Here is a 13,065-nt window from a genome sequence, read left to right on the forward strand (position 1 = left end):
AGTCTTGGGCTGCTGGACTGAATCCAGTGTGAGGGAGATGATACACACGGAAGAGCCCAATAATTTCCTAGATTTGAACCCTGTCAAACCCCTGAGGAAATGGGCATAATTTTTGCTTTCCAGAAAAGAAATGTCTGGAAGACTTGTCAAAGGCTCATTAGACCGACAGAGCTTCTCTGGCTCTGGACACTGTGGTTTTCCAGGTTATTTATGAAGAAGGTGTGGTCATACAAATGCTGGAGCAAGGGAAAATGTCCAACTGAACAAGATGTTCTCTTGGCACAGTGGGAAACCTGATGCCTCTTTCAAGATCCAGTGGATAAGACCAACCTTAAACCTATGCAGAACATCAGTGAGGAGGACTTCCACAGGACGTGTTTGCCTGTGTAGTGAGTCACTGATGTTTTCCGTGTGTCGCAATGTTGCCATCAACCTGTATTCGGTGTCTCTGCTTGTTCGACTGTGCTGCAAAATGGGACATGGAAGTTGTCCATAGCTCCTGTTACATTAAACTGCTCAGACCACTTGGCTCTGTCGGCTTTGGCGAGCTTACCTGGAGTCTTGCAAGGCCTAGGTGCACCCACGCACATCCAGATCAGCAAAACATGATCTGAAGCAATTGTCGGTGATGACACATTTTGTGACAGGAAATCATTGCAAAACGCTGGGTTCTCAGGATTAAAAACTTCTGTCCTGCTCAGAAAAATAAATGCAACTGGTACGTTCTAAACATAGATTCTTCAGATTTTGTTCTGGGACAAAAATCAAACCACTTTTCAGGATTTATTGTCTAATCATTAACGCCTGGGCAGTCAGTAAATTTGTTACTGTTACAATCTCTGATTTTCCACTGGAAAAAAAAAGAAAAGTTAAAGTTCAACCATATCCATTGAGTTTGCCCATGCCAATCAAACAAGAGACAAGCTCTCACTAAATTGTTCCATGGATAATTCCGTTGGCAATATTAAGGAATTAGATGCAAGACTGGCAGATCCATCAATATAATTTTGACTCACTAGCGTAACAAAGTTCGAAACAGCCTTGAGTGATTGCATTCTTATCAGGCTAGTGGAGGTAAGCCCTCTCACCGTGGCTTCTGGTGGAATGTCCCAGTAAGAGCTGCAAGGTAAGCAAACAGAAAATCTTCCTGCTGATCACCTGAAAAGGAAGCAATGGGAAAAGAAAAAGCAGGAGCTCCCTGTGCAGGAACATGCCTACTGGTGCATGTTGCAGCAGACCTATTCAGCGTCTGATAAAGATGATTGGATTTGAAGTTTATGGTGATATATGAAATGTAAACAAACAAATGAAACCCCCTAAACAGACAAAAAAAAGCCTTCCCTCCTCTTCTACCGAGCTCCTGAAAGCTTTGTTCTACCCAGAAATAGTACCAATTTTCCAATTCACTGCCACCTTATGGCATTTCAGAGAGATAACACTTCAGTAATTTCTATAGAATGCTTCGTATTTTCAGGCAGCCTCCCTGGGAACTTGGATGTTACAGAAATACAGCAGCTGTAAAACTGCCCATTGCATCCAGATTTGGAACAATATTAATGCCTGAGACACTGGATTACTCTTGCTTGTGAAAACTGATCATTAAAACGTCAATTCTATTTATATTTGCAGATTCTAAAGGGAGGTCATTTCATCAGCCAAGGGGCCAAAAATAAATATGAACTTTGCAATGTTGTCAAAAGAGAATCTTTCAGTCTAAAAAAGCAACTAGCTCACTCATGATTCTCTCAAATGATTTTAATTGTCAGTCCATTTTTGAAATTGAGGATGAAAGCTAAACAGCTGCCCTTACCATGTGTTTAGGGTTTTTCTGAGAGTAGTCTTAGCTAAAGAAAGAGTCTATGAAAAGACTAACAGAAATTGGAGATGCTTTATAGTTTTCTGTCCCTTCAAATAAATAATAATCCTCCATTAAGCACACCTGTGGTGTTTCCTGGTAGATGGGAAGACACTACGACTTGAATGGACAGGCTTCGGAGAGTTGGTTGGTTAATTATTACTTGGAAATGTGGGCAGGATTGCCTAATAGGAAATGGAGCAGCTGGGATTTTTGTAGTGTGCGTTCCCCAAGTGGATGGATTGGCTTGGTATTCAGGAAATCGAGATTAGCAGTAACCGGGAGTTTTGGGTTTGATACGGATTGTTTTGGTACTGAAGAGGAAACTGGGTGATTTTAGGGAAGAGCTATGCCATATACAGGACGACAAGCATGAAGCCATTTTCCTGAGGTAGCCTTGTTCTCTGTAATTGAATGAAGTCAATTTCCCGTTTGTATTATCAGGTTGTAGACTCGCCATAAAGCTTTAAGGGGCATTTTTCAAACGGGCACCGTCAGTGTATATTATGCATTGGTCTGATTTTTATTTACTATTATTATGAGTAACAACAAATGCTAAAGCAAGGAGCTCACCCTCCCCCACCTGCTATTTTTCAGACCTCCTACTTTTTCAAGTAACAAAGCTCGGCTGTCTTGCTTAAGTTGGTTCTCCTGTTTATGTAGTCTTTGGAAAGAATTTTGTCAGAAAATAAGAAAATGCGATTTGCATTGGAATTCTTGTGCTTAAGGCCAAAAAAATAATTTCAAGCTCATGACTGGAATGTCTGGTGATGCATTTCAGGTAGGGGAGAGATGGACGCTGCCTAGTTGCATATTTACTTTGTCTTTTTATGTAAGATCACTCTTTAGAGAACGAATCCAGTCCATAGCCCTAATTTTTGACAAATAGTCACAGCTGGGGTCAACAGCTCTACCAAAACAGGAGAGAAAATGTCATTTTCATGGTTGGTGGCTTATTGAGACTGTCTCTCAGCAACATTCGATACCGTGGTGTCTTAGAGTGGGGCTGAACGATGAGTACGGTAGGGTGGTTTGGGGTGGCTGCGGTACCACTCCAGTATTGTGATTTCAGTCTCTTCTAGTCCTTGTTAGGGCACACCACTGTCAACTGTCAGGTTTCCAGCTGTACAGAGCTGCACAGGTAGCTCATGATGACTCAAACCTTAAACAATCCCAGGTCCTTTGTAGTAGGTAAAACCATTCATCATTTATCAGGCAGGGAAAAAAAGATTTCCAGCAAACCAAGCACCCTGCGGCGAGCAAACTGCTGAACAGGACCATTTTGAGAGACTGGGTTTGTTTTCTGCTTTGGAAAACAGCTCTTATAAAGGATAAATTTTAGCTGCCTTTGGCCAGGTCTTTGTTTGCTCACATAGCAATGTCATTCAGAACGGGACTGAAAAAAAGAATTAAAAAAAAAATCTGGCAATATTTTGATGCCTTGAAAATAAAGCAACAGCTCTTAGTTAGACTCTTAACACTGGCAAAAAGTGCTTCTGCTAGTCCAAGTTATTTTCTTTGTGGTATAAACTATTCTGGCAGGAACACTCTTTTTTTTTTTTAATGGCATAAGCAAGTGGTGCTCAATTTTTGCTGAGGTCTGCCGAGTAATTTTACTGAGGTCACAATAGGGAGCAGTACTCCAGAGCCTGCTCTGCCAGAGCTGGGAACTGATGCCCCCGGCGATGCTTCAGAGCCCTGAAGAAGTGCGGGCTCTTCCAGAACAGTGCCTGGGACTCTAGCCAGGGCCAAGCAAAATCCACTCGTGGAGGCACCGAGATGTGGATACGAGGGCCCTTTTAGCAGTTCTAATAGAAACTGTGTCTCCTAGAAGAAGCTCTTGCTGGTAACAGCTGAATTGGGAGAACTTTCTAAGAGACTTTATCTTCTTTCCCCATTGCTCTGCTCAGTTTCTGCACAGTAGGTTTACCGTCACTTCATTTGCCACCTCTGTGACTTGCAGCATACCACTGCCGTATTTTTTCAGCAAGCCACCTCACCGCATCGCTCCCCCTTTCCCACAGCGGCCCCATTTTCCCACCAACCGCGCCAAAGGCCTACAGATGACATGGCACGCCCTAGCCAACGGCCGGTCGAACGTCTTCGTCTCTCACAGCCGGACGAGGGATCGCAGGCAGGCCCACAGGAACCTAGTCCCTGACGGTTTTAGGCACAAACCCCCGTTATTTCGGGGGCCTTGGGGGCAGGCTCTCTCTTTCACCCCTCCCTCGGCTCTGCGCTACCCAAGTGACCTTGCCTGAGGGTGGGGCAGGCCTCAGGGCCGCCTCCGCAGGGCGGGTAGGGCCTGAGGGGCGGTGGCTGCCTCCCCTCAGGCGCGAAGGGCGGGCCCGAGGCACCGGGCGGCCGCCCGGTGCCCTCGGGCCCGCCCTCCGCGCCGCACTGAGCATGCGCGCTCCTGCCGAGCTTAGCGATTGGTCCGTGGCGGAGAGCTGGCTTGCGTCTTCGGGCCGCCTCATCGCCCCGAGCCAATCGGAGCGCTCCGCCAGGGAGGCCAATCGCAGCCCGCGCCCGTTCTCCACCTCGGGCTGCGGCTCGAAACCCTCCCAGGGCTGTGTGACAGAGGCAGGGCGCCCCCCGATTGGCCCGCCCTCTTCGGCTCTCTTCGGGTTGGCCCGGCAATAGCCGGAAGAGAGGGCTCCTTCCTATTGGCTCCCCGACCGCGCTGCTAGGGCGGCGGCAGCGTTTTCCGATTGGGTCCCCGTTTCGCTTCGGGGAGACTCGGTTGCGCCCGTGATGGCTTCGTGATTGGTTACGACCCGTTACAGGCATGTCCGTAACGACCTCGGGATTGGTCCCGAGGAGGCTCGGATGTTTCCGTAAGGGCCTCGGGCTGGGGGCTAGTGAGTGCGTCGGACTCTTCGGCTGGGTATTCACAGAAGGTGCTTAGGGCCGTTCCGCAGCGTAGGGCGGCGACGGGCATAGGCGGCTGCGCGGCTTTGGCGCACACACAGCGCGCAGCAGCAGGAGCCCGGCACGCAGCGGAGGCAGCAGCGGGGACAAAGGGACTGATCGGCAGAAACGGGGAGGGGGGCCCGGCGGGAGGCAGCCGGCGCCGGGAGGGAGCGGCAGGAGGCTTCAGCCGGGCGGGCGAGTCCCATGTGCCTTGGACGCCCGGGGAAGCAGCAGCAACAACCGCCGCCGCCAGCGCTCTGAAGCCGGCTGAGGAGGAGCCGGGGAGCCGCCGCCGCCGCCGTCATGGCCTGCGCCGCCGCCGCCGGCCGCCGCCCGCAGTGCAGCGTCCCCAGCCTGAGCCGCCGCCAGCTGCCCCTGCGGGCGCAATGAGGAGCCGCGCCGGAGCCGCCGCCTCAGCGCCGCACTGAGAAGCCTCAGCGAGCGAGCGAGCGAGCGAGGCCGCCCGGGCCGCTTCACCTCTACTCCGCCCGCCGCGGATCCCACCGCCCCTGCCGGATCCCCTTGCCAGCAACCGCATCACCTCCTGTCGGCCGATCCGGGAGCCCCGAGATCCCTCCGCCGGGGAAAAATAGTCCCGTTCCCTGCCGCCTCCCTCAGAGGCGAGGGGGAAGGCGAGGAGAGGGGAGGGGGAAGAAAGAGGAGGAAGAAAAAGAAGAAGAAAAAAGAAACGAGAGAAACCCGGCGGCGGGATCAGAGGCGCCGGGCCGTGAGCCGCCGCCCCATGTGACTGGCGCCCAGGGTGGGGGCAGCGAGGCCTAGCAAACCCCCCTCGCTCGCGGCCGGCGGGAGCGGCGCCGGGGGGGCTGCGGACTGGGCGGAGGCGGCTCTCGGACCCACCGGCGCTGCCGGGAAGGATGGTTTTGTGAGGAACGGGCGGCGTGAGGAGGAGGAGGAGAAGGAAGAAGCCGGGCGAAGAGCGCGACAGAGACCGAGAGGGGAGGGGGCTTCCCCGGGGGGGGGAAGGGGGGGGCCCGGCGTTTCATGTGGCGCGTCCCGCCCGTCTCCTCCAGCTGAGCGAGCGAGGGAGCGGCAGGCGGGCCCGCCGAGCCGCCGGGGCGAGGCGGAGGGGGAAGGCAGGAAGAGAGAGGTGATCGGGGCAGAGCAGGAGCGGGAGACCATGTCCGGGCGGCCCAGGACCACCTCCTTCGCGGAGAGCTGCAAGCCGGTGCAGCAGCCCTCGGCCTTCGGCAGCATGAAAGTTAGCCGTGAGTATCCCGCCGCCCTGCGCGGGGGGTGGGTGGGTGGCTGGCTGGCTGCCTGCCTGCCTGCCTGTCTGTCTGTCTGTCTGACCCTGCCGGGGCTTTGCCCCCCGCTCCCTTCGCCGAGGCGGTAAGGCGGCGGGCGGGAGCCCGGCGGGGGCCGGGGGAGCGAGCGGCCCCGGCGGCTCCCCTCCCCTCCCCTCCCCTCCCCTTCCCCCCCCATTCACCTTGAATAGGCGCACGCCGCCGCTTCGTTTGGGGCCTGTTGGACAAAAAATGCCGGTTGGTTTGTCCTCTTCCCTAGCCTCCCATCGCTGCCAGCCTTGTCAGCGGCCTGACTCATTAAAAAGCCTTTTTTTTTTTTTTCCCCCCTCCCCCTTTGTGAAACGGATTGGGAGCTCCATAGCCTGTATTTCCTCTTTATTTCCGTCCTCCCCCCCCCCCCCCCCCCGAAAGGAGGAAACAAATTGTGGGCACGCAGGTATGGCCGTGACATTCAGGTTCATTATGTGTTTTTTAAGCACTCCTGGCTCTGGAGGAGAGAGCTTGGAAGATTTTTCCATGCACCCGTAGATCGGGTGTGAGCACCTTTTGGTCCAGCCCATTTTTAAAAAAAAAAAAAAAAAAAAAAAAAAAGGGAGGGGGGCTTACAAAAGGCGTCTCTCGAATATCCTCTAGGCTCTAGTAAAATGCTCGATAGAGGGGATAAGAAAATGGTTATTTTGACATGGAGCCTGTGGAGTAGTTATTTCAAGCTCAGCATGCCCTTTCCAGTTTTCTGATCAGAGGAATATTTTTAAGAATGAGGCCTGTGCTTTATTCTGCACAGGCATGTTGGAAATTGTGTTTAATATGTGCCCATCTTTCCTCTTCTAGCTTGTGGGATTAGCTGGTTTATGGGAATTAAAAACATGTATTAAATCTGAACAAATGCACAATGCGAATGGAAAAAGGCCCTGTTCTGAGTTGCTGAAGATTGGCTATATGTTTATAATAAGGAATTTCTTAACTCCTGATTTGAATATGTTCATATTAACAACTAAATTGTTCTTCCAGATTCATATTAATAGCATAGTTTTCAGAGATATTTTCCTTTTTCTTACGGGAACACAGGGTGGCATCTTTATGGGACCTGGAATGCCTGATATGCGTTACCATTCAATTGATCTATTTGATACTTGCGTACAGCCACACCTGACATGGCTCTGTGTGTGCATGCGTGCATATATATTGCATCGTTTTATGCATTTCATGCCAAAGCGCTATAAGATTGTGAGCTTTTTGACAGATCAGAAATTCTGACGTTTTTCTGCACCGAAATGTCTTCCACTGCGGTTGAAGCCTCGAAGAAAGCATTTGGCTCGGGGTCTGTAGTCTACCTTGTAGCTGCATGATCAGCGTGCCTGCAGCACTTCAAAAAACATGGGTGCAGTTAACCCGTATTAGCAGCATAAGAGCATATGTTTGATCAGGTCCAGCATTAGCATTTATTAAGGATTCTTGATTTGTATGGAGAAAAACTGTGGGTGACTCCATGTTAATTTATTGATTTACTTTATGCGCGTGTGGAATAGGAAGCAGGTCTTGTTGGTCGGTATTTCTGCAGGTGGCTGTCTAAACCAAGCAAGACCTAGACCTGTCATGCTCAGCAACTAAATTTGTCTTATTTAAGCTCTACAGCTTGATTCTTGAAAGGTCATTGATGCTCCTTTCCCTTTTATTTGAGGTCAAAGACTAGACAGATACTTGCCTGTGAAGAGGGTGCTAACTGATGCAGACTAACAAGTTTGCAAATATGATTCAATCCCAAGTGTATTACACTGAGGGAGAAACAAAGGCCGTAGCATAAAGCACACGCACTTATGATAACCCCCACAGTCGCTCTAGTCATGTGCTCCTGGTCCTTCTGCTGTCTGGAAAAAAATGTCAGAACAAAGCAAGAGAACCACATACAAGGACTCTGTGGGAAATGCAGTTTATATTTTCGGTTCATCCATCCATGTAAGACAGTCCAGGAAGTTAACTTTTTTTTTTTTTTTTTTTTGCTTTGTAAGAGAGAAGAATTCCTGGGTGTCAAAAAGGGTTATATTTTTCTGGTTCTCATGAGTTTTGGAAGCATCTTATGGCATGATGTAGCAAGTTATCTATTACCAGCGTTGAGTGCTTGACCAGGAAAAAAACAAAAAACAAACAAACCACCCACTTATGTGGTGAACAGACAGTTTGCTCAGCTCTTTCATCTTGCTATATATTTACAGACTGATACTTAGTTGCATTCTGAGCCCTTTTGAGTGAAAGCTGGGACAAAAGAGTCCTTGTGAGGTAGGTGAAAACTGATGGATTGTTATCTTCTGAGTCTCTTGAACATCTTTAGTACCTCTGTCTTGGTGCACGTCTTTTCCAAGTCATCGGGGAGCAAAACCTGACTTGTTTGATGTCAACCTTTTTGTTTTTATTTGTAAGCCCAGAGTAGCGGTGAAATTAAATTATGAAGTCACTCTTGCTCTGGTGTCTCTGCAGCTATTGCTGCTCCTGGCTGAGCACTGCAACAGTTATCTAGGAAGGACAGGTCCAAGCAATGAGGAAAGGATTGATAAAGTAGTGGAGGAGGGCTCATTAATCCTTGTGTTACCTGGGAGGAGCAGTACTAGAACCATATGGTGATTGCTCTTCTCTGCAAGGTATATGGAGGAGAAAGAGCGAACGAGGATTTTTCATCTCTTCCCTGCGTAATTTATTAGACTTAATTTATGAGACTTTGTTCTCAGAAGTTGGTAAGAAAGCCTGAGCCTTGAATGAAAGGATGGGAGATTACCAACAGCTCCTTCTCTCGCTGTTGGGAAAGATGATTTCTCATGCGTGCTGCTCTCGTTGCTCTGTAATAGGCGTTACAAGGGTTTTAACATCTCTGCAACAGCAGGAGCCCTGTGGCCTTCTTGTATCTCTTTCAAGCCATACCAGCATCAAGAGTGCCTTCTGAAATCCTGACTATTTTTTGTTTCTCTGTTTATATTCTGGTGGTTTTGAAATCACTCCACCATTCTTTCCACCCCTCCATATGGATTTCTACAATGAAGTAGTTCTCAAGTAGGTTATTCTTTGTGCCGGTCTGTATTGCTGGGTTTGTAGGCTTTCCCTGCACAAAAAAAAAAAAATGTGCCTGTGCTCCTTGTTTTGAGCCTGTCCCTCAACAGGAGGGAGCTGAGCTTCCAGTTTTCTGCTTGCTGATACTATGTACCTGCTGGTTATAGTATAAGAGAAGAGGTATGAGCTATAAGCTTTCTTTTTGTTCTTCACCTAGTTGTTCTTGCATTGCTTCCAGATGTACATTGTTTCCCAAATGGTACAAAAATAATCCTGAAATATAAAGAATAGTCATGCCACACATGACCAAAAATATCTGTATAAAAATAGAAGTCTCGAAGTTTGCAGTTTGAGAATTTTCATCTAATGACTGTGGAATTGATTTTTTTTTTTTTTTTTTTTTTTTTTTTTACTTCCCTGAGCGTCTGGGAAATAAGTATTTCAAGTAACACCAAGTCCTTGTAGACAGCAGTACTTATTGTAACTGTAGCCAGTTATTTTGTTGGTCTGCAGTAAATAATGTCATGGCTAATGCTTGTCATGAAGAGTTTTTTCTCCATGCGCGAGTGTCATGGCTCTGTAATTGGTCATGCAGTATTTGTTAACTTGGAGGGTAGGGAAGGCAATTTTATTTGCTTTAGCTAATTCTGATGTTGTACACATACTGCTTGTTGCAAAATCTAAAGGAGAGTCATGTAATAATTCATTTTGGACTCTCTGGAAGAAAGTTACGGTGGTGCCAGAGTTGGTTTTTGTTGAATTTTTTCTTTTCTTTTTAGATTCACTGTGTTTTGTGCTGTATAATCTCCTGAAAACACAATAGCTTGGTAAACCTATATTGCTGTGTACTGTTCACACATGGTACTATGGTTTATGGTGGTGTTTGAATGTGGTGCATCTTTCGTTAGTATACTGGCTCTTTGAAAAGTGGTTCATGAAGAAATAAAGTCTGGGAGTTTGTTGCTCTGTTAGTAGCCACTCCACAAGCCAGGACATAAAAGTGACTGCTTTTTAGGTAGCATGGGGCATCTAGGTGACAGTTTAATACTGTGCGATGTCCATCCAGGTAGGTGTGTAGGAAGAGCCTTGGAAAAGAGCACCCTGGGCAACTTCAGCGAGAAGGAATGAGTGGGGCTGTTGAAACTGGCAAAACGACTGAGATAATGCCACCTTCTGTTTCTCAACCCAGTTAGGGTAGGGCCCTCTATATTGCTTTGATAGCAGTTTCTGCCTAATTGGTTTCTGAAACTGGAAGCCGCCCATCCTGCTCTCCTTGCTGGAGAGAGGAAGATCACTCCTTTCCAGAAGCCTGCTGAGCATTATGTGTCTGGCCCTTGCTGATCCTAGCCCTGTCCAGCTTTCTGACTGCTGCTGGGTGAACAGCTTTCCTCGTGCCTACGCTTGAAAAAATTGCACTAACAGGATCAGCTAATGACCACGTGCGCGACAGTGAAAAGCATCTCACGCGATAGTGCCCCAAAGTCATGCCTTGCAGTCTGAAAAGGAATAAACCAGCTGTCTGCTGTACTTAAATTCTAATGCTGCCAAACTATTTTCTCTTTATTCATGTCATTAGGAGTAGTTGAGCAGAAAAATAACTAATAAAAAAGTGAGGCCTGCCAATGGAACCTGTCAAATGATAATTTGACTAATTGTTCTGCTGTGTCCCCCACATCTTATTTCTGCAGGTTGGTGGTTTAGTTGTTTTTTTCTTGTAAGACATATTAGGGTTTATCCTGAAACTTTTCTTCTTGTTCCATCACTGTTCTGCAAGTTTCCTCTTCACTACACTGCTTCCTGGCAGTGATCCCCTATTCTGTTATCACTTGATTCACCTTTTGTATTTCTCGGCAATATTTTAACCATCTTGTTCACCTATTTATACCGCTGTGGAAACCCATATGGGTTTATGGAGTATGTTCCTATGTTCCTTGCCTGTGTGCATCCTGGCTCTGGAAGTTGTTGTGTCACTTCATCCGTTAACTTGATAGGGCCTTGTAGGTATCACAAAGCAGTGGTGGTTTATGTACTCTGGTCTTTTCTTTGGGGGATAAGAAAAGAAGTAGTTCTTTGGCATATATTGCTGAAGACCACCCCACAGGCTGAAGGGTTGCCCTCTACTGCCCCAAGAATTCTTTAATTTTGATGTATTATATCTTTAAGCGCTATTTTAGATAGAACATAAAGGATTTTTCCAATATTGGTGTCCAGTTTACTCATTGCAGGTCTTCATAATGATACAAATCTGTGGGATATTGGCTATCGCTGTTCCCTTACCCCATGTTCTTTCTTGAACTGGATGGATGAGTGATGTGAAGAAGGTGCTGAAAGCCTATAGGGTATCTGTGTCTGCAGAAAGCCTGCAGTTAAAACTTTGTGCTGTGACCAGCTCTAGCATTTTTCTGAAATGAATTAATGCTAAACCCCTTAGTTATTTGAACTCATTAGCTAACTATGCAAGGTGGTTGGAGAACAGTTGTGGCCTTTTGTTTCAAGCTGTTGGAGTCTTTTTGTTTTGAATCACTTGATGAGTCTCATTTTGAATTGGAAGGTCTGTTACCTTTGAGTTTCCAGAAATTTCTATAGACTTAAGACTTGAATGTTTTTCTGGAGTTCTCTCCCTTTTGTTTTTGTTAAAAAAAAAAAAAAATTAACTTTACTCTGAGGACTTTTAGTCACCCATAGCTAGTGTGGGAAGTGCTAAAGTGGCTGTCTCCTGCAGAAGCTCTATGGCTGGTGGAGTTACTTGGCTGCTTTCTGAATTTAATGAGCATCAACCCAGTGCAGCCTTGAAAGATGAACAAAACTTTTAAAGTCAAGCAGCTATAAAAAGGAGCTTATTGAAAGTTTAAATGCCTCGTAAAACAGCTCTCCTAATTTTTCTTTGACCCAAGTCCATACAAAATCCCAGCATTTGTCTTGTTAGCACCTCCTTCAGTAAGCTGTACAAATAGATGCTCTTTTATTTATGTATGTTGAAAATAAATGCTAATTACAGCTTTTACAATGTGGCAAGAAAAGATATTCCCTCAGACATAAAGGCTCAAACCCATAGAGTGCTGTACAGGTCAAACCCCCTCTCTTTAGGTGCAAAACCAGGAACCCCTTGGCACTTCTACTCTAATGGAGATTGTTGCTGAAGTACTGCATACTGCCATTGGGGAAGACATAAGTTTGGAGGTGTGATGGTCTATGCCACTTTATATTTTTGAATTAATTTAATGTGTAACCATGTATTGAGTGCATTGTGGCAATGTGGTCTTAAGGCGAGAAAGGTGCGAGACATGGTAGCAAGATACATCTCTGTGAAAAATGGCTGCAACATCATAGTCATGCTCAGATGAAGTGTTCACGGCCAGCGCTGCTGTATCTCATTAAACAGAAGCCTAAATGAAGCTCTACCTGAAGCTTTTGCAAACTAGATTTGGATAACCAGCATAGGTAGAAGAACTGTTTTCACCAAATCTTCGTCATCCCTCCTGCCCCCATTTGTACCAGCTTACCATGTCCTGAAGAGAGGGTCAATTACCTAGGTGTAGTCCATCAGGCAGCACGTGTTCGACTCAATCCTATATCCTTTAACAGTGCTGCTGTGTGTTCTGTCTGTGCAGTAGGAGAGATCAGGTGATTTCAACAGAAATCCGTGTTGGAGACCCTGCTGAAAGCATTTCTATATCACCCTCTGAGAATTGTCAAAAATGTGGATACCCAGAAGTCATACCGATGCGCTTCTAAAAGAAGCGGACAGTGATTTTTCTTGTATGATCAGTGCTATCAAAGAATCTTTTTATTAGGTGCTCTTGCCACAGATGACTTGTCTGTTGTTCAGAAAAGGAAATAAAGCAAAGCAGTTCATTCTGTACTTTTATCTCTTGCAGACGGGAAGTAGATCTAAGCATTTAAGGCAATTTGTGTTCTCACCTAGTCTGTCTTACAATGGAAGAAAGGAAAGTGGTAAGATAGCTTGTCAATGTCAAGCACCAAGGGCTTTTT

At 46.9% G+C, this 13,065-nt stretch overlaps 1 protein-coding gene across 2 annotated transcripts in view; it reads left to right on the top strand.

Annotated features, from left to right (window-relative positions):
* The first annotated feature begins 5,906 nt into the window (after positions 1-5,906).
* The window catches only part of GSK3B (glycogen synthase kinase 3 beta), a 153,451-nt gene continuing 146,292 nt past the window's right edge, over positions 5,907-13,065 (top strand). For both annotated transcript variants that reach the window (XM_075713701.1, XM_075713709.1), the window contains exon 1: positions 5,907-5,994. In XM_075713701.1, the coding sequence (XP_075569816.1) occupies positions 5,907-5,994 (88 nt within the window). The remainder of the gene's footprint in view (positions 5,995-13,065) is intronic.

This window comes from Pelecanus crispus, chromosome 1, assembly GCF_030463565.1.
Source record: "Pelecanus crispus isolate bPelCri1 chromosome 1, bPelCri1.pri, whole genome shotgun sequence".
In the NCBI taxonomy this organism is placed as follows: domain Eukaryota; kingdom Metazoa; phylum Chordata; class Aves; order Pelecaniformes; family Pelecanidae; genus Pelecanus; species Pelecanus crispus.